Here is a 20,047-nt window from a genome sequence, read left to right as displayed (position 1 = left end):
ACTGCTGATTTTTAATCTATTCATTTCCCTGCATGTATAGATGTGTTTTACCTCCAGTGTTTTATCAGTTTAACAGTCATAATTTACACAAAACACACAGATGGTCTTAGAAACAGTAAAAGTTTCAGACGTAACAACTTCCTGGCATATGGAACACTATCGTGGATCATCATTTTGACAGCATTTAAATGATTTTAAAATTATTTATACATTAACATCTTGGCATCGTTTCATAGTCATAGGTTATTGCAACTTTAAATTGTTTGAATCCTGAGAGCAGTTGGTTCTTATATTGACTATAAGCTACTAATGGGGTGGGGGGCATTGGTGCCCTTTATTTACAGCGTAACATCTTCTAGACAGCAAAATGTAAATGAAAATCCTCTAATAAATTAAGCACTTGGGCATAAACCATAACATTTCTTCTAATTCAGTATATGATATAACAGGAAGTTCCAAGAATTTTAAAAAAATCAAATTTACCACAGCAGTTTCAAACTATTAATATCACAAAAAATGCACACACACACATGCATACACACAAAACAAAATCTTTAAGATTAACTAAGACTTTTCAAAATGTGAGACCACAACACCTTTATCTTTTAACTGTTGTGTTAGATACAATATAGAAAGAATTGTCTATACAATTCTAACGCGTCTGATTTCAATCTTTCCAATTTCTCTTGTACCAGTTCAGTGAGTTTTAACCCCACTCACTGAAACTGCTCTTGTCAAGGTCATTAATGACTGACCAAGTTGTCAATTCCAATGGTCAATTCTCAATCCTTACATTAATTGATCTACTGGTTGCAACTGATTCAGTCACTGCCACCTCCTTAAAGCACTATCTTCAGTTGGCTGCCTTTCTGGTTTTCCTCCTTTCTTTCTGACTGCTCCCTTTCAGTCTCCACTGCTCTTCTGCCTCTTTTCCCCGGAGAGCTAAAGACTGGATCTCTCTTCCTTTCTATGTATAATCACTCCCTTGCTGATTTCAGTCTCCTGTTTTTAAATAATATGTACATGCTGATGACTCCCATATTCATTAAGATAGGCTACATTAGTCTGTGCTAGGAAATTCTCTATGACTTAATACAACAAAAATTTCTCATTCATTCTACATGTCTACCATGGGAAGACAGAGGTATGGGGTGGAAAGTTCTACTACACCTAACTCAGGGACCCAGGCTCTTTGGGTGTCCTGGAACATGTGTCCTCCTTGGTTGCCACCTGGTAAAGAGAGAGAGCGCTGGAAGCTCACCCACTAGTATTTAACGTCTTTAATTTTCACTCATCGCTCATGAAGCTGAACCAGCGAAACTGGGCTGGGTCTGCCCGGTAGCAAGGAAGCTGGGAAGTGTTTCATCTGCCCAGAAGGAAGGGAGGAATGTATGGTAATGAGTACTTGTTATGTCTACCACAACTCAAATTCTTCTCCAGCCTCAACCTCAACTCTGAATTTCTGACTCATGTTTCCAACTGCCTATTTGACATTTATACTTGGATATCTAATAAGAATTTCAAAATTACGGTGTCTGAAACTGAGTTCCTGATACTTCCCATCCCAAATCTTCTCCTTCTACAGTTAATGGCATCTCCGTCAATGGCACCTCGACCTTTTCACTTGCTCAGACCAACAGATTAAGGTAATCCTTCTCTTTTTCTCGCAAGCCACATCCAATCTGTTAGCAAATTCTGTCGGCAATTGCTTCACAGCAGATCCAGAATATAACCTCTCCTCTTCCAACTACCTCCTAAGAGCGTGGTCCAAACCACCATTTCCCCTTTGCCTGGATTACTGCAAAAGCTCCCACTGTGCTCTCCACGTCGGCCGTTATCGCCCTTCACTGTGTACCGCAGAGAGTGGAGGATTCTGCTGAGAAAACTCTGTTGCTATACACCTTGCTTCGAGGAAAAGCCAAACTATTTACAATGTCTACTAGGTCCTAGACAGTCTGGCTACTTTTGGGTTTTTTTTTAAAATTTTTATTGGAGTACAGTTGATTGACAATGTTGTGTTAGTTTCTTCTGTACAGCACAGTGAATCAGTTATACATATACATATATCCACTCTTTTTTAGACTCTTTTCCCATATAGGTCATTACAGAGTATTGAGTAGTGTTCCCTGTGCTATACAGTAGGTCCTTATGAGTTATCTATTTCATATATAGTAGTATGTATATGTCAATCCCAATCTCCCAATTTCTCCCTCCCCACCTTTCCCCCCGGTAACCATAAGATGGTTTTCTACATCTGTGACTCTATTTCTGTTTTGTAAATAAGTTCACTTGTACCATTCTTTTAGATTCCACATATAAGCGGTATCATACGATATTTGTCCTTCTCTGTCTGACTCACTTCACTCAGTATGACAGTCTCTAGGTCCATCCATGTTGCTCCAGATGGCATGATTTTGTTCTATCTCGTGGCTGAATACAGTCTGGAGAGTTGTCACCCCCGATGCTCTCTCCGACAAATCTCCCCTTGCTCTCTCTGCTCCGTCCACGCTGACCATTCTGCCTGTTTCTTTTTGAACATTAGAGGTACACCCTGCCTTAGCGTCTTTGAACTTACTATTTTGTTCGAACACTCTTTATCCAGATACCTATCTAGTTCCTTCCCTTAATTTTTTCACATCTTTATGTGGAGCATTTCTGGTCATTTCTATTTAAAATTGGAATTCTACCCCAATCTTAATTAATCTGTCTATCACTTCATTACTTTTTATAGGACTTATTATAGTCTAATATACTATATGTTATACTATCTATTTTGGTTTTACCTGTATAATTAACCACAGAATATAAACTCCAGAAGGGCATTCACTGATTTTTGTTTAATGCTGCATCCCCAATGCTGAGAATTTTATCATTAATTTGTATTAAACACAAATAGGTAATCGGGAAAGACATGAGGGAGGAGATGGATTATAATGGTTTCAATGAGTTTGAATTATTAGGGTAGGAAAATGTAAATTACAGATAATGGTCATCAAATGACTTAAAGTAGTTTTTAAAGGGGAAAATATTATCTTAATTGTGCATAAGTCTAAAAGGAATCTGTTATCACTAACAGGAGAAGCATTTGGTCCTAGAATCTCTATTCCCCTGCTCCCTTGACTCTATTTCCCCGAGTCAATATTTCCAAATATAGTTCACTTTGCTATGTGGCTTGTCAGCATCTCCTAAAAGTACAGCGAGGTCCTCCTCACTCCAATTCCTAGAATTAAATAAATCATTTGACAGACTCATTCTAATTCAGATCAATGCAGGAAAAATGCTTGATTTTCTTTCAAGGTCTCTAAATCCCTGTCCACCACAACCTTCTCTTTTTTTTTTTTTTCTCACTATTTAATTTTCATGCTAATCTGCTAACTGGTTATTCAGAAACAGTGCAAGCATTTATTAGGATTAGGTGGTCTGTGTTATAACTTTGTTCTTCTACAACTTTAGCAGTGACCTTTGCCTTACACACACATTCTCCTGGGAAACATTAAATCTTGGCTCATAAATTCACAATAGATAGACAGTACGTGCAGAACAAAGAAAACAGTAAAGGGGAATGTTGTACAATCATATAATCAGTGAGAGTTGGTTTACTTAGGTACTTTAGTTAACGTCTTACAAGATAGAAAAAGCAAAGAAGTCTCATGGAATCGCTGCTGTCAAGAAGAAAACGCATCATTACTTACTACAGACAGCATACTTCTCTAACTCACATCACAGTAGAAATTTGAAATCCAGTAATCTAGTCACACTATTTTATTCTGGAATGAGATCAATCCATCATTAACCATCATTCAGAATGAGATTTGATTTTTCAGAAATGATATCAAACTCTACAGAACAGAAAAGCAATTTAAAAAGGAGAAAGAGATAAAAATTCTGAAGGGATTTAAGAAGCCTTCTGGAAATATACTATATTTCTGAATTCTGTTTATAATTTTTTACTATACCATCTAGAAATGTGATATGCCCTGAGTGATGCAAATAATTATGTCATACACAAAAGTGTTAACTCTAAGACACTGACATAGAAATTAAAGTTTTCTTTTACTGAATAGCAAACTAAACAACATGCATCTTCCTCACTTATTTTTATGTCAACACAGGGAGAACTGAAATATATTTATTTTAAAAGAAGAATTGAAAATGGGAGTTAACGCAATCCTGTATTTGAAAGCACCTACTTTTTTCTCTTTTTCTTTGGTGACGATATACACAGTTGGATTTCTAAATGTCCCCCACCGCTGGCTTAAATACTCACAGTTATTCTTTCATCTTTATCATCCAGCGGAGAGCCATCTTTCCTCCACGAAATGGTGGGCTCCGGATGGCCTCGTGGAGGCTGGCATTCCATCACTGCAGGCTCTCCCACAGCCACCATGACATCGGAAGGGTTTTGTCTGAAGTCATCCCGTAGTACTGCAGGCACAAGATTAAATCATTACACTCAACGATGATATATACAGTCCTTATCTCTGAACTTCAGCGAAGGAGACATTTATTATAGTAAACGACTACTAACAGCTATCTCAGTACATCTTGGAAAATCTATATCTACTTACAGACATATGCAATTTAATAATGATATCTGGCCTTAAGCACACGACAGGGATAATTTGATATTCTTCACAGGCCAGTGGGCAAGTGTTTTTTGCTGCCTAGTGCCCTCACAGTTAGCATTTGGCTTATCTCTAACTTGCACTTCTTCTCTGTCTACAGCCTACAGTTTCTCATCCATGTGTTAATGAATATAACCAAACCCTCCTTTTACTTACATGACACGTTGGGATGATGCTTTCTGTTATTAAATGGATTACACATGCATACAAGCAAAAATATTAAAAGTAAAAATAAATGTACTTCCAAATTTGAGATATTTTAAAGATATTTCAAACTCGTGTATAACAGTATATAGTTACTATAATTTAAATATGTCCATTACAAAAACTTTAGACAAACTTGCAAAGTGACTAAATTCAAAACACTGTCTGTTTTTCCATTATCACTGAGTGAGGGACAGTGTTAAAAGGCACCAGTAATGATGACAGCATTGCTACCAACCATGTCACTTTGTATGTTCTGTACTTTTTGGGTTTTGTGGATTTGGTGAGGAGTACACATTACTTCATTTAATTCTCAAACCTGCTCAGAATAAGAGATATTATTAACCCCATTTATATTATTAAATATATTTTTTTAGAGGAGGAAACAATTCATTACTATAATCCTAACTGGATACTAATATAATACTAACATACTGTGAACCAGTATTATTCACTTTGCGATTATTGGAATAAAATGTAGAAAATAAATCAAACGTGTATTTCGAAAATAGTTAATACAGTATAATTGTCTTCAGTATTTTGTTAACACCAAGAAATCATGAATTATTTGGCATCAATTAGCCTTAAATCACAGCTCTGTTGTTTACGAGGCAGGTAATCTCGAACACATTACTTAATACCTCTGTTTCCATATTTACAAAGCAGGCATGGAAATACACACTTCAATACAAGTCTAAAAATGTTAGTTACCTTTCTCCCACCCCATTTTCCCCCAGTGTGTAATAAAAGGTGAACAATTTTAGTAATCTAATTTGATACTTAATATGCTCATTGGTATGTTAAGTGCACAGATTTGAAGTGATAAATATTTATCCTTAAAAATCTATTGAATTAAATATTTGATACTACAATTTTGTACTGGAATGAATGTCTTTCCATTTCAATGGCATTTAAAAATACTGTCATGGATGAAGTACTACAATGAAAAAAAAACTTACGATTTCAAAAGTCACCCTTAAATTTTTGGTTTCAAAACCCCAAATAAGCTTAGAGACTTACAAAATCCTATACTTTTCTCTTACAATTCTCCACTTTTCATTCCTCTATGCCAGCTAAGTGTGTGCATACATCTGAGTAAGCCTTAATATCCACTCAACAAAACCATTTTTAAATCTACATATTATGACAACTTGGGCACAATATGACAATATTAACACTTGGAAAATACCGCTTCAAAGAGGAGACGTCTGTCCTCATTTTTGGAAAGAACAGTAAAAGGAAAAAGCAAAGGAAATATGATCACACCACACTGTTGTAAGTCTAACTTCATAGACACACTATTTACTAATAAAATACACAGACACAAAGATAAGCCTTGCTGAAGTGAAAACTGCAGCTACTGTTAGCACATTATAGAAGAACAGAGTACGAAGACTTCCACTATTTATGAACTTACACTACTATTAGGTATTAAGAGTACACCACAAATAAAATGTAAGGTTTATAGAAAAAGCAAATGAACTGACCTTAACAAACAGTATGTGCTTTTGCTAGATCACATTATTAATCTAAGATAACACCTCTGAAAATTGTTAACACCCTTGAAACATGCAGAAGTAAAATACTTTTCAAATAAAAATAAATAATTTGCACAACTGTTCTGCTTGGTGAGCTTAAAACCAACTTGGTAACACTATATCTTATTTACAAATTGAGATATCTCAAATAAACCAATGAATAATAAAATGTCTTTCAAAAATATCAAAGGTCTAAGTCAGATAAATCAAGGTGTTTTTTTTTCCATTTACTATGTTATTTGCGTTTTTACAGTATATAATGAAAAGCTAACAAAATGTAATCCATTAAAGATTGTTGCTTAGATAATGCTCATGTAATTATTTTTGCAGCTGTGAAACACAGAACTCTAGCATTGCTTATGGCGACAAGCAACCTTGCATAAAGTTATGAATTTAAGATTTTCTTCTCTCTTCTATAAAAGCAACTTTTTTTCTTACTTGCCTTGAACATTTCCTTTTGGGGAAAAAATAGTATGTGTCACATTATAAAATGAAATGAACTTCTGGTTAAACTATCCAATTTTCTTAATTCATGTGTGTATTTAAGAAATTAAAATAAAAATTGAATTCAAATGACTGGCAGCATCTTGCAGAAAAAACAATGGTATCCATAAATAATCTCAAACACAGATCCTTTAAAAAAAACTCTCTTTTTCTTCTCTAACATCTCTACTAATCAAAGTGTATATTCTCAAATGTTTCTTGATTTGAATAGTATGAAATTCTAAAATATGGAACTAACTTTTGAAAAGATTTAATATTAATTTGATAACATATATAATATATCCAAGTAGATACCACCTAGAAAGGTTGTTAAACCACAGTTCATCCTAATATCATATTTCTTCCATATTTATGTAATTGTTTTATGTTTACAGGTTGGTGCATGTAATCTGGCTCAACTGCTTTTCACTTTTTTTCATTCTGTTCAATTAGAAGAAAAACATAAGCTTCATTGAATCTGAATCTCCTGGAAGTTTTTGGTCTAAAAATATGGCCAACTAAAGTTTATCCTTTAAAACAAAACATATAATCATTTGTCTTTCTGAAAAACCATACATGAATTTTAATACAGTTCTCAGAATAAGTAAACTTGCTTTCAGAAAAGGATTCTAAAATTCAGTGCTGACTTTGCAACCTATTTGGGTAATATTGAAAAGACAGGGGACAAAGTGAAAAGATACGTTAAATGGAAACTTTCAAATATTATGGAGATTTTAATATTTGTAACACACTCTTTAAAAGCAGTGTGGGAAATTTTAGAACTGAATGAAACATAAAATTATAGAAAGGGCAGGAGTCTTTGACAACATCTAATCCATCCCACAAATAGAGGCAACTGAGTCCCAGCTTTGTCACTAGCCTGTGTTATTTGTCAGGAAGAGACCAGAAGAAAACATCAGTATCCTGATTTCCAAGGCAGTGCTCTTTTCAAAATTTTTTACCATGTCACCATTATACTGTAAAATGCAATTTTCCTAATCTTTTGTATTTCCAAAAAATCCACTCCCTTCCTGCAGAAGGCTTGACTTACTAGTGATTGTACATCAGTGCACTGCAGTCTCATGACTGCCCCATTTTGGTGAGGCTCAAATGCTCCTAAAATTAATTTTGTTCCCTAATCATGTGGTGAACATATGTGAACTATAATACTCTAGCTTCATGAATCACAGAATCTTGGTGTAGTCAGGGGCCTAGGAGATGTGGGACCCAAACTTTTTCTTCTAGAAATTAATAATCTAAGGCTCCTCAGGAGGAGAGGAACTCATCACATAAATAAGAATAATGATATTGTTAGCAATATAATAATAATGTTAGCAATGGCTGACGTTTATTGAACATATACTATGTAAGGAACCATGCCACGTATCCACTCATTTAATCCTCATAACAAGGCTATGAAAAAGTGACTTTATTAGTTTCATTTTACGAATGCGGAATTTGTAAAGACGGGCAGAGTCCACCAAAGACACTTTTCGATCAACTTGCCCACCCATCTGATCTTAACACTGTATGCACAATTCCAAATATATAGCTATTATGATATAATTAATACTTCAGCCTCTTTCCAGTAGAACTGAAGTTGAGTGAGAAACTTCCCTCTTCACACTCAAATGGCTACCTTTGAATATATCGTGTATTCTTGTATCTTCTCAGATATTTCCACGTTCGGAAGAGGCCACTACAGATTTTCACTGGCATACTGAGAATTAGAAATCATCATTCAGATTACATATGTCGTCCTTTTATAATGATTCTTCTATTTCAACAACAAAATGACTGAAAAAGCTGCACAATAATAAGCATCTTCATTAAGTACGGGCATTTTAATTAGAATTTTAATGGGTATCTTGGGAAAAACAGAGGAAGAGACTATGCAGTCCTGGGAATTTATTTTTCTACTTAAAGAGACTACTTTATCAATGAAACCTCGCAGCAAATAGTAGCAAGCAGCTGACAGGGGAAGGGAAAAAAATGAATGAAACCCTTAAAAATGGGGCATATGTGAGGAGAAAGTAAATGAGGGAGTGTATTCCCAAAGACGACAACTTTAAGGGTTCTCAGAGACAGCCTGCCTCGGTAACAACGTACCACTTCAATTGCTTTCAAAGTCACTAATCATTTCTATTGTCTTTAACTAGCAGAGCCTGTATTACTCACTTCTTTGATACTTTTAGTCCTTTATCTAAATGTCTACTTAACATAAGTAAATTGTATTTCATTTTAAAATAACTATTATTCTTTCATTTAACACATCTGTACTGAGCACATACTTGGGTGCTTGGCACCCGTGCTATAACATTTGTATTTCTCTTGCAGCGCAGTTTACGTCAGTGGTGAGGTAGGTCAAGAAACAACATTAATCTTCACCTTGTCAGGAAATGGTAATACAATAGGGTTTATTGAAGGTTATTTTGTATTAAGATATATGCTTTAGGAGCCAGGTAAGGAAGCATATCATAAAGGCGTAACTATTTGCATTCTTACTTTTTAAGGTCACAGCATTACCCGGAAGAACAAAGTGTTATCTGGGGTACAAATGTTTTTCAAAACTCCTTAACATTTCTTAAAATAAAATCATAATTCCAAACGTTTAAAAGCATTCCAACAAAAGGGTTGAATGTCCAGAAAGATATTTTAGACAATTAAAAAAAAAAACTAAAACGATAACGTATAAAATAATCTTTCATGAAGTATTATCTATTTTATAGCATCATATTCTAAAGCTAAGGCATTTGATATTTTAAATGATGCATGCACACATCAATTCTGTATAAAGTTATGATTTAGTCATGATCATTTCCTAAAGGGTATATATTTACTTTTTAAAATTTGACACTGAAAATATCTATGAATGCTCTTCAATAATTATGTCATCTTCCACTTGTGTTTTTTGTAGCATGCAACTTTATTTTGAAACCTTAAATTATACTTTGGTTAAGATCCTAGAAGAAAATATGCCAGTAAAAGCACTTATTTTCTCAACTACTGCAGCTTTTGAAGATTCACAAACCTTCTAAGCTCTACCCTAGGAAAGCAGTACTTTAAAAAAAAAAATTATACATTCTGAAAAAGTGATATAGTATGGATGGATGCCAAACATCACTCAATCTTAACTAGCACTGAATACAAAGCCCTGCAAATAGAAAGATAAATTACCAAAATGAAAGTAATTAATAGCTGTTTATTGGGTTTTGTTTTAAACAACATATGATAGAGGAACAGGCTTAAACACAGTTGCATGCTTCTGTGTTCTACTGGGCGGCAGCAATGGGGACAAGCCATCCTTGCTCTTTTAGTGATTAGAATTACTTCCAGGTTGGGTCCAAGCTTAAACCACATTCCCATTCTGCAGAAACATGGACAGCATAGTGACACTTCCTAGGAAAAGCCCTCACAGATCTCTGCAGTCAATGTTTCCTGGTTTCATTATTTCACTTCAGGAATCATGTGTGCTACAAGATGTACCCTAGAGTGTATTACACCAGCACCAAGTCATCAAGACAAAGGGGTGAAGTTTGGCATGCTAGATTTACGTTAAAACCTATGATGCATTCCAGAGAAAGGCGTACCTCAATAAGGATCAACATTTAAATAGTTAATATTCAGCAGACTTGCAATCTGGTAGATCATAAAAAATGAACTCCCAAAGTTAGTCAGGTTGCTAAAATCATATGTTCTCGCTTAAAGATGTCAGTAGCTTACTAGATGTTTGATTTTTATACACTTTCAACTATAAGTTAAATGGATTTCTTAATGAAAAATGCAGCTTTTGGAAAACACCATTTGATAGAGCATTATTTGTAGATAATGTTTATTTAGGAGTCAAAAAACAGAAGTCAGGGATTTTAGAATCACCCCATGTATCCCACCACTACACTGTGATTTTAATAGGTATATTCACAATGGCTCAGTTATTTCCATACAGAACAGAAAATTTTACACTCTATCTTGCTAGGGTTATTACGAAGACTAATTATTTAGTGTTTGTACAGGACTTGCCATTTATATGTGCATTACATCTGCAAAGAAGTATTACTATTAGTCACTATGTGAGGAATTGCCAAATTTCTCAGCTGCCAGTACAAATGGAAAGGAGGACAAAGAATGCCATTGATGAGGGTTTCTAAGTGCCAGAGCAAAAGTCACATTCAGGAGTAGCCTGGCAGGGTTAAAAAAACACAGATAGAATGAGACTATCTGAGGTATGGGACCCTGATTAGGGCAAGAGAGACGTGTTCTTTCTTTTCTAAAATCCAACTTTCTATTTAGCGCCCTGCTAAATAGAAATATATATATATATATATATATATATATATATATATATATATATATATATATATTCCTTGATCAAAGGAATATACTTATCTATTTATTGTCTGGCTTTTTGTATTCAAATGTCAGCTCCATGAGAACAAGAAGTTTGTTTTTGTCACTCTATGTATCCAGTGCCTAGAATAATGCCCAAGACATAATAGGCATTCAGAACATAAATATTTACAATACACCTTCTGAATGCTGGGTATTATATCTGAAATAGCGCTAACATCAGCACGAGTCCTACGTTCATGGTGTGCAAGGTATGGGAAGGAGACAGACAATAGTCAAATAAACACATGCATAGATACATAGCTACAATCGTGATACACGGCATGAAGGAAAGGATAGGATTGCTGTGTGAGAAACTAATGAAGGACATAATTTAAATAACAGTTCAACTAAATCCTGAAAAATGAATAGAACTTATCCTATGGAAGTGCATTGCAGGCATAGGAAATAATCCAGGTTGAAGAAAAAAACTTGAAGAGACTCAGACTCTGGTTAGTGGGACAGATTGACACTGGTGCACCATGAGATTGGCAGGGGAAGGAGGGGCCAGATCTCCTGCGCACAGCAGTCATGATAAAGGGTCAGCTTTTATTTTAATTCCCATGAGAAGCCACTTCTGCGGTTTGTAAGCAGAGCTGGAATTATCCTATTTAAATATTCATTTTAGTGGCTCTGTGAATGAAACGAAGAGGGAAATAAGAACCGAAGTGGAGAGACCAATTAGAAAGCTATCATAGTAATTAAGGGGAAAAATGATGATTATTTTTATACTATTATAATGACACTGGATTTGGTACAAAGGGGAAAGGAGAGGTATACACTGGAGGTAAAAATCAAAACAATTTCTTGAGGGGTTGAAGCTGAAAGAGAGAAAGATGTCAACAGTGATACCCCAGGTTTCTGATTTGAAGAATTGAACGTGCCATTTTTAAGGGATAAGAGGACAGAGAGATAATATACAGACAAATCCTCCCATGAGGAGAATAGAAAAATAAGAAACCCATATTATCAAATTATGTGTACATATGTAAAATTTGATAATTTGGGAGGAGAAGAATAATATGAAAATTGTTTTATTGATTAAAAATACTATGGTTTCAAATTCTTCCCCCTTAGTATTTAACACAGGACTCATATTTACCTGTTTAGACCTTTATGATACTATACTCCAAATCTCAATTGCTAACTCATATCTCTTGATTAATTATAATTATTAGGATGACGAAGTTTAATTTAGTTTGATGCATATCATTTTTAACTGACTGAAAATCTGACACAAAACTAACCGATTTTGATTATATAGGTATATATACAAATATGTGATTATATATGTCTGTATATGTGTGATGTATATGATATACATATGATTACTAATAACTGAAATATTGTTTTGCTATCCATACTTTGCAGCAAATTAATAAAAGCTCACTTAGTCATTTTGTTCAGAGAATAAGACAACTCAAGACATTAGGGCATTTTTCCGGACTGCCATCAATTAAGCTTAATTTACTATTTATGCATAAGAGAATCAATAGCATAATAAATGTTATTCCATAATTAGAATAGTCAGAAAATTCACATTTGTCAAAAGTTTCCAAAATCTCTAAAGCATAGTAAAATTCCCTGGGAAAATGCTGCATTATGAAACTATTGAGGATTTATTTGTGATTCACTCATTTGTTCATTCATTCAATAAAAGTACTATTGCACTGGGAGGTGGTGGCTAATAAGATAAACAAGATATAGTTGATCTATGCTTTCAAGGCACTTATTTGGGTTTTTTCTTTCTTTCTTTCTTTCTTTCTTTCTTTCTTTCTTTTCTCTTTTGTCACAGAATGCCTCGTTCAACTGAAACTTTAGACAAAGGTTTAACATGCAAAATAGATCAAGGGGATAATGTTGACTCCTCCAACTGGGGCTGCCCTGCAGGGGAATTCAGGTCTAGCAGTAAACTGATATATGGGAGGGTACATAAATTTCCCCAGCTCCTATAGCTATACTGTATGTAGCTAGTTAAGTGATAACCCTGGATTCAAATTTGGACCTGGATTCAGTGGGATACCAGAGCCTACATTTTTAGCACTAAACTTTATTGGCTTTTTAGGAGATAGATAGATACTCAGACCTGAGTCTGTCTCCTTGGCAGTGTATAAGAGAACTCCACTTCTGTGCCATTTCGAAATGCATCCAGCTCTCACTGTCATTTCGAACTGAAATGTGGAGTCGTCATTCCTTGCCTTTAAAATAATGCGTAAAATAGGCCTGTATTACTACAGCTTCTAAAACCATAAACTTATACAATCTAAGTGCAACCTCCCCCACTTCCACTGCCACCCCCAACTGCAAGTGAGGACCTGAATTCAGGCGCTAAAAGGATTCAAGGTTGTACAAATGAGGACCTGAAGTCAGGCGCTAAAAGGATTCAGGGTGGTACAGATGAGGACCTGGAGTCAGGCGCTAAATAATAGGATTCAAGGTTGTACAGATGAGGACCTGAAGTCAGGCGCTAAAAGGATTCAAGGTTGTACAGATGAGGACCTGAAGTCAGGTGCTAAAAGGATTCAGGGTTGTACAGATGAGGACCTGAAGTCAGGCGCTAAATAAAAGGATTCAAGGTTGTACAGATGAGGACCTGAAGTCAGGTGCTAAAAAGATTCAGGGTTGTACAGATGAGGACCTGAAGTCAGGCGCTAAAAGGATTCAAGGTTGTACAGATGAGGACCTGAAGTCAGGCGCTAAAAGGATTCAGGGTTGTACAAATGAGGACCTGAAGTCAAGCGCTAAAAGGGTTCAGGGTTGCACAGATGGGGACCTGAAGTCAGGCGCTAAAAGGATTCAAGGTTGTACAGATGAGGACCTGAAGTCAGGCGCTAAAAGGATTCAGGGTTGTACAGATGAGGATCTGCAGTCTGGCGCTAAAAGGATTCAGGGTTGTACAGATGAGGACCTGAAGTCAGGTGCTAAATAAAAGGATTCAAGGTTGTACAGATGAGGACCTGAAGTCAGGCGCTAAAAGGATTCAAGGTTGTACAGATGAAGACCTAAAGTCCGGCGCTAAAAGGATTCAAGGTTGTACAGATGAGGATCTGAAGTCAGGAGCTAAAAGGATTCAAGGTTGTACAAATGAGGACCTGAAGTCAGGCGCTAAAAGGATTCAGGGTGGTACAGATGAGGACCTGAAGTCAGGCGCTAAATAATAGGATTCAAGGTTGTACAGATGAGGACCTGAAGTCAGGCGCTAAAAGGATTCAGGGTTGTACAGATGAGGACCTGAAGTCAGGCGCTAAAAGGATTCAGGGTTGTACAGATGAGGACCTGAAGTCAGGCGCTAAAAGGATTCAAGGTTGTACAGATGAAGACCTAAAGTCCGGCGCTAAAAGGATTCAAGGTTGTACAGATGAGGATCTGAAGTCAGGAGCTAAAAGGATTCAAGGTTGTACAGATGAGGACCTGAAGTCAGGCGCTAAATAAAAGGATTCAAGGTTGTACAGATGAGGAACTGAAGTCAGGTGCTAAAAGGATTCAGGGTTGTACAGATGAGGACCTGAAGTCAGGCGCTAAAAGGATTCAAGGTTGTACAGATGAGGATCTGAAGTCAGGCGCTGAAAGGATTCAAGGTTGTACAGATGAGGACCTGAAGTCAGGCGCTAAAAGGATTCAGGGTTGTACAGATGAGGACCTGAAGTCAGGCGCTAAAAGGATTCAAGGTTGTACAAATGAGGACCTGAAGTCAGGCACTAAATAAAAGAATTCAAGGTTGTACAGATGAGGACCTGAAGTCAGGCGCTAAAAGGATTCAAGGTTGTACAGATGAGGAACTGAAGTCAGGCGCTAAATAAAAGGATTCAAGGTTGTACAGATGAGGAACTGAAGTCAGGCGCTAAAAGGATTCAGGGTTGTACAAATGAGTGACTGGACACAGTAGGACGGATTTGAAACAACTATTTTTCATACTTTGTTTTCATAGGCATTTTTTGAAGTGCCTGAGAAAGACTAGAATGTTTTCTAATTAAAATATTTACTGGGAAACAAAGGTAGTTGTTAAAAAACAAAAACAGAGCTCCAGGTGTTTCTTTACATTCTCAAGCTCCATGCCAGCAGCTAAACAGGAGAAGGGCTAAAAGCAGTTTTCAGATTTTATGGGGAGTCTAATGGCAACAGTCTCAAGGGAGAAAAATCCTCACAGTTTAAAATGATCTCGTTAAAACCTCTCCAGTAATCGGGAAGAGCCCGAGAAAATAGCTATTGGATTTATAAACAAAAACAAAACCGAAAAAAAACCCAACCAAACTATTCTCCCTAATGTATCTTAGTGCAGCATAATTAATATTGCCCATTATAAACATCTCCCCCTAACCCCAAATGAAAGGAATATTTAAGTGACAGGAAAAAACGAAGTCTAAATAGCACACACACACAGACATATCAACTAAACAAAGGAGTCTTTAATTGACGACAATCTGCCCTAAATCACTGTTACTATTCCCCAACATAATAAATTTCAGATCTGTTAATTCCTCGTATCTTCCCCTATCATCACAGGGCTGTCCGGGGCTTCAGAATAATAATGCCAAGTACCTAACAGAGCTTTCAATCTCCAAGGAATATAACAAACATGCAATTGTGTAGCTGTGTGAGCTGCCTTTTCCTAACAAACTACACAGCCCTTGGGAGAGTTCACTCAGCCCTCAGCTCTTTGGCAGACAAAGTTTAAGACCTCTTTTTGCTGATAGCTGGAGTCATGCTAACAAGCCTTGCCTTAAGGTACTAGGGATTAAATTGGTAGAAAAGCAAATCATTTTATAATTCTTATTAACCGTTGCTATCTTTACCAATAACCCTCAGCGTTTTACATAATATAAAATGTGTGCCTCCTAAGGAAGTATCAGATGCAAAAGAAACAAATATTGAACGTGATAAAACAATGCAATAAAAATAATTATTGCTCTATAAAAATAAAAATCTAAGGGGAATCCACAAGTAAGGACATTTTCAGGTACCTCAGTTTTAGAAATGATATCTATAGGGAGAGTGAGAATCTGGAAAATGTAAAACAACCATACCCCATAACACCTTTGAAGTGTACAGGTATTTTAGTTTGAAGACCACTTGCTCTAAAATGGCTAAGCCCTCACACCCACTAATCTAGTCACCAGCATTAAAGAAGTTAGCAACTCACCTCTATTACAATGGGAGCCACCACCTAAAGCATGTACAGAACCTCATGAATACACAGGAATTATCTTCCTCGAACAAAATTTGGTTAAATTTCATAAACTTAAGCTGATGCTAACATGGTTTATATGCTTAATTGTAGAATATGAAGTAAAACAATTCAAACCAAATGTAATTATTATGTTCACTGGGTTGAGTAAATTATCTACGACCCAATAGATCAAAGTACAATTTTAAATGATCAGTAGTCAAAATGGGAATCAAATAAGCAAAAACCTAGTCTCATGGGTGAAGAGGGCCAAATGCTTCTCTGGAGATTTTAAGACCTCTGCTTATAATGAGGAACAAATGGTTCTTGGGACCAGGTTAGCTGACCAGTTCTTTAAAATACCCTACAACCAACTTAAAGAACTATAAAACCATTAGCTACTTGTAAGGAGCTCAAATAAATACAAAGAAACCTCTCAGTTTCTCTGCAATGCTGGCAAGCTTGGGATTACTTTTCTTCTTTAACAGACCCCAGTTGGAACAGCAACATTTCTTGTAAATTAAACAAATGTATAAGCTTTTGTTTTTCCACAAGGAGCAGCTGTAACTTCTGCTTTTCTATTTTAAAATCTTTTTATTTTCTAAGTGCTAAAAGTTGTTACTATTTTTTTAACCAAGTAGTTTATAGCTAGTCAATAAAATCTCTGATGATCATAAAACTTTTGTCTGTTTTCTAAATATTTGCTAGGCTCCCTGGCATATATGTAATACAAGTTCTCTCTTAATCATCAGCACTTCTTTAACTAAGAGTTACAATAAAAACTAAACAAAGAATGACAACTTTAGTTATCAATTTTAATCATGTATCCTTTATCAACTACTGGAAGGATATACAAAAACTGATTATTAATAGTGTATAACCTTCTACGTTGAAATTTATAATAATTCAATTGACAAAATAAGGCACAGTTGCTGACATAATAATTTCAAATACTCATAAAACTTGGATGCCTAAAATCAATATTATAAATTTTTATGGACAAAAATAAACATTTTTTCACACTGTAAAATTCAGGATTTTTAAAGGGAACTTGATGCTAAGTTAATTTGGTGTTCCTATCCTTAATCATGTATATTCAGTCTCAAAGAGCTCAATTTCATTAAAAATCTACATAGCTGAAATTCACATTTATTTTCAAAACAGGAATATTTTCTTTATCAATAATGATGCAAGAGTACATTATCCTGATAAATTATAAATTTTTCTAGCTCTAAATATGCTTTCTTGACTCTTTTAACAGATATCTTAGGCTAATATATAAAGGGTCCACTTCAAACGCATGATGATTTTTAACTGACAATGACCTATAATTTAATAGAGATGAAGTTCAGAACTTGCAGACATCATAGAGGAATCGCAAGGTCTTCATGAGCAAAAAGCTGAGTCAAGTAAAGGATTATTTACTAGTTTAAAAAAAGCATGGCAAACATCAAATACCCCTTTGACCTAAATACCAAAAGGTAGGAAAATAATGAAATTTAAAACACATTGTTAAATGGGAAGGAAATCTAAAAAAGAGTGGATATATGTATACGTATGACTGATTCACTTTGCTGTACAGCAAGAAACTAACACAACACTGTAATGCAACTATACTCCAATAAAAATTAATCAAAAAATAAATAAACTTAAAAAAATCACATTGTTCCTACTCTCAATAATATTTTTACTTGCTATTTTATTTGGTTAAACATTTTCAAATTCACTGTTTAAAAAGAGAAGTTTATGTGAACATATAATAATCTGTGATATACATCATTTAATGTTCCAATGTCACTAAACAAATGATGTGTTAAATTAAATTAAATTAATTTTTTCTTTTGTGTTCTCAAGGGCAGAACTAGAGAGAAAAGTCTTTACTTGAGCTATGCATACCAATTTCTTCTTGAACTTCAAAAAAAATAAAGGTCATGACCAACATTTCATATAAGGAAATACCAGCTAGGTTTAACTTTTCTGATTGAAAGTATAACGTTTTAAGAATTACTAACTTTATTGTCTTTACTAACCAAACTATTAACATTTAAATAATAAAAATCACACTATTCCTCTTTGCTTAGAAACAAAAGAATCAAAGAAAGGCATTTCAAAGCATCATAACCAGAAAAGAAAAAACATAACCAGTAATTATACAATGTTCCAGGATTTGAGGGAATCGTAGACATGTTGAAAAAGGTAATTAAATATAGAAGAAGAAGATGAAATAAGCACCCTGCAATATGATAAGTGACACAAGAGACATGATTTTACTCTCAAATACTGTAAATAATTGACAGCTCCTACAACCATAATTAATTGATCTAAGTAACACTTGAAAGAAACATATTACCATATTTCTAACAAGGATAAGAGCTGGCTCAAAGTCAAGATTGGCAATTAAAATAGCCTATCTGCATTACATGGTCACATAAATTCAGTGTTGGTAGCAAAATAACAAATAAAAGTAAAAACATAAAAAAAAAACAAATAGAGAAATTTCTTGTAGGTTTTTGATTTTGTACCCTAATGGCTAGAAAATGAACTACTGAAAACGTTTAGAGCAAGCACCTTCCGTACTTTGAAGCTGTTCGTAACATTTTAATCCATGAACACTGCCTCCAATTTAAATAACTTAATACATGTGATAGTTTATCATCTTTACCATAAAAAAGAAATTTATACCTTAATCTTCCAGGTTATCATCAAGTTAGGGAGTTTGGGATTGACATGTGCAAAACTGAAATACTTTTTGAAGCAACTGTAACTTTTAGCCATGTATTCACCATGAAGTGTGATAATTAATACAAGCCTACAAACAGACTTTACAAAATAATGCTACCTGCTCTTCATCTTCCAACTCCACCTAACTGATTGCCTACCTTTTTGTTTATTCATTTTTTATTTTATTTCAGTCAACAAACATTTATTTGAGTTCCTACTACTGGGAGCCTTTGAAAAACTGTCTCCATCTATGATGCTGCCAATGTTGAAACCCCCTGTTGGACTTGACTCCAGGGAAACTCCTCAGCCAACCCTCCCTTCCCACTTCCTTCTTCAGCTCCTACTGCATTTCATACCTGCTACCCCATTGCCCACTTCTTAACTTAGGCCTCAAAGACTGGAAGTCTGCACATAAAGGAATTTGAAACCAACATAGACAGTGTGAGTAGTTTAATCAGATAAGGTTAGTATATGAAGTAAGAGTTTTATAGGGTGGAGGTGTAAGAGATAATTATGCACTAAAAGATTTAATATTAATTAGAAGCTACAAATAAATAAAAGTTGAATGTGGATTTTCTTTTTTTCTTTTTTCCTCTGTGGAATTCTTTAATTTTTTTATTGAATATATTGACATATAACATTGTGTAAATTTAAGGTGTACAACATGCTACTTTGATACATTTAATATATTGTAATATGACTGCCAAGGTAGCCATATTTCACATTACATAATTATAGTACAACATTGTTGTCTCTATTCATTATACTGTGCATTACATCAGTATGGCTTATTTACTGCTCATTGCAAGTTTGTAGCAGTAAACAACATCAATTTTATCCCCAACCCCTGGTAACCAGAATCTTACTCTGTTTTTTATGAATTTGACTTTTTTAGATTTTACATATAAGTGATATCACACAGTACT

The 20,047-nt window shown here is 35.0% G+C and overlaps 1 protein-coding gene across 1 annotated transcript in view; it reads right to left on the bottom strand.

The window, feature by feature from the left end:
* Positions 1-20,047, bottom strand: part of ROBO1 (roundabout guidance receptor 1) — a 913,964-nt gene that overhangs the window by 132,208 nt on the left and 761,709 nt on the right. The window contains exon 4 of the mRNA XM_082460666.1: positions 4,268-4,425. Coding sequence (XP_082316792.1) covers positions 4,268-4,425 — 158 coding nt within the window. The remainder of the gene's footprint in view (positions 1-4,267; positions 4,426-20,047) is intronic.

The sequence above is a fragment of the Balaenoptera physalus genome (genome assembly GCF_965194825.1).
Source record: "Balaenoptera physalus genome assembly, chromosome: 4".
NCBI lineage: Eukaryota > Metazoa > Chordata > Mammalia > Artiodactyla > Balaenopteridae > Balaenoptera > Balaenoptera physalus.
The sequence above is the reverse complement of the archived record's forward strand: the minus strand, read 5'-3'. Positions and strand labels throughout refer to the sequence as shown.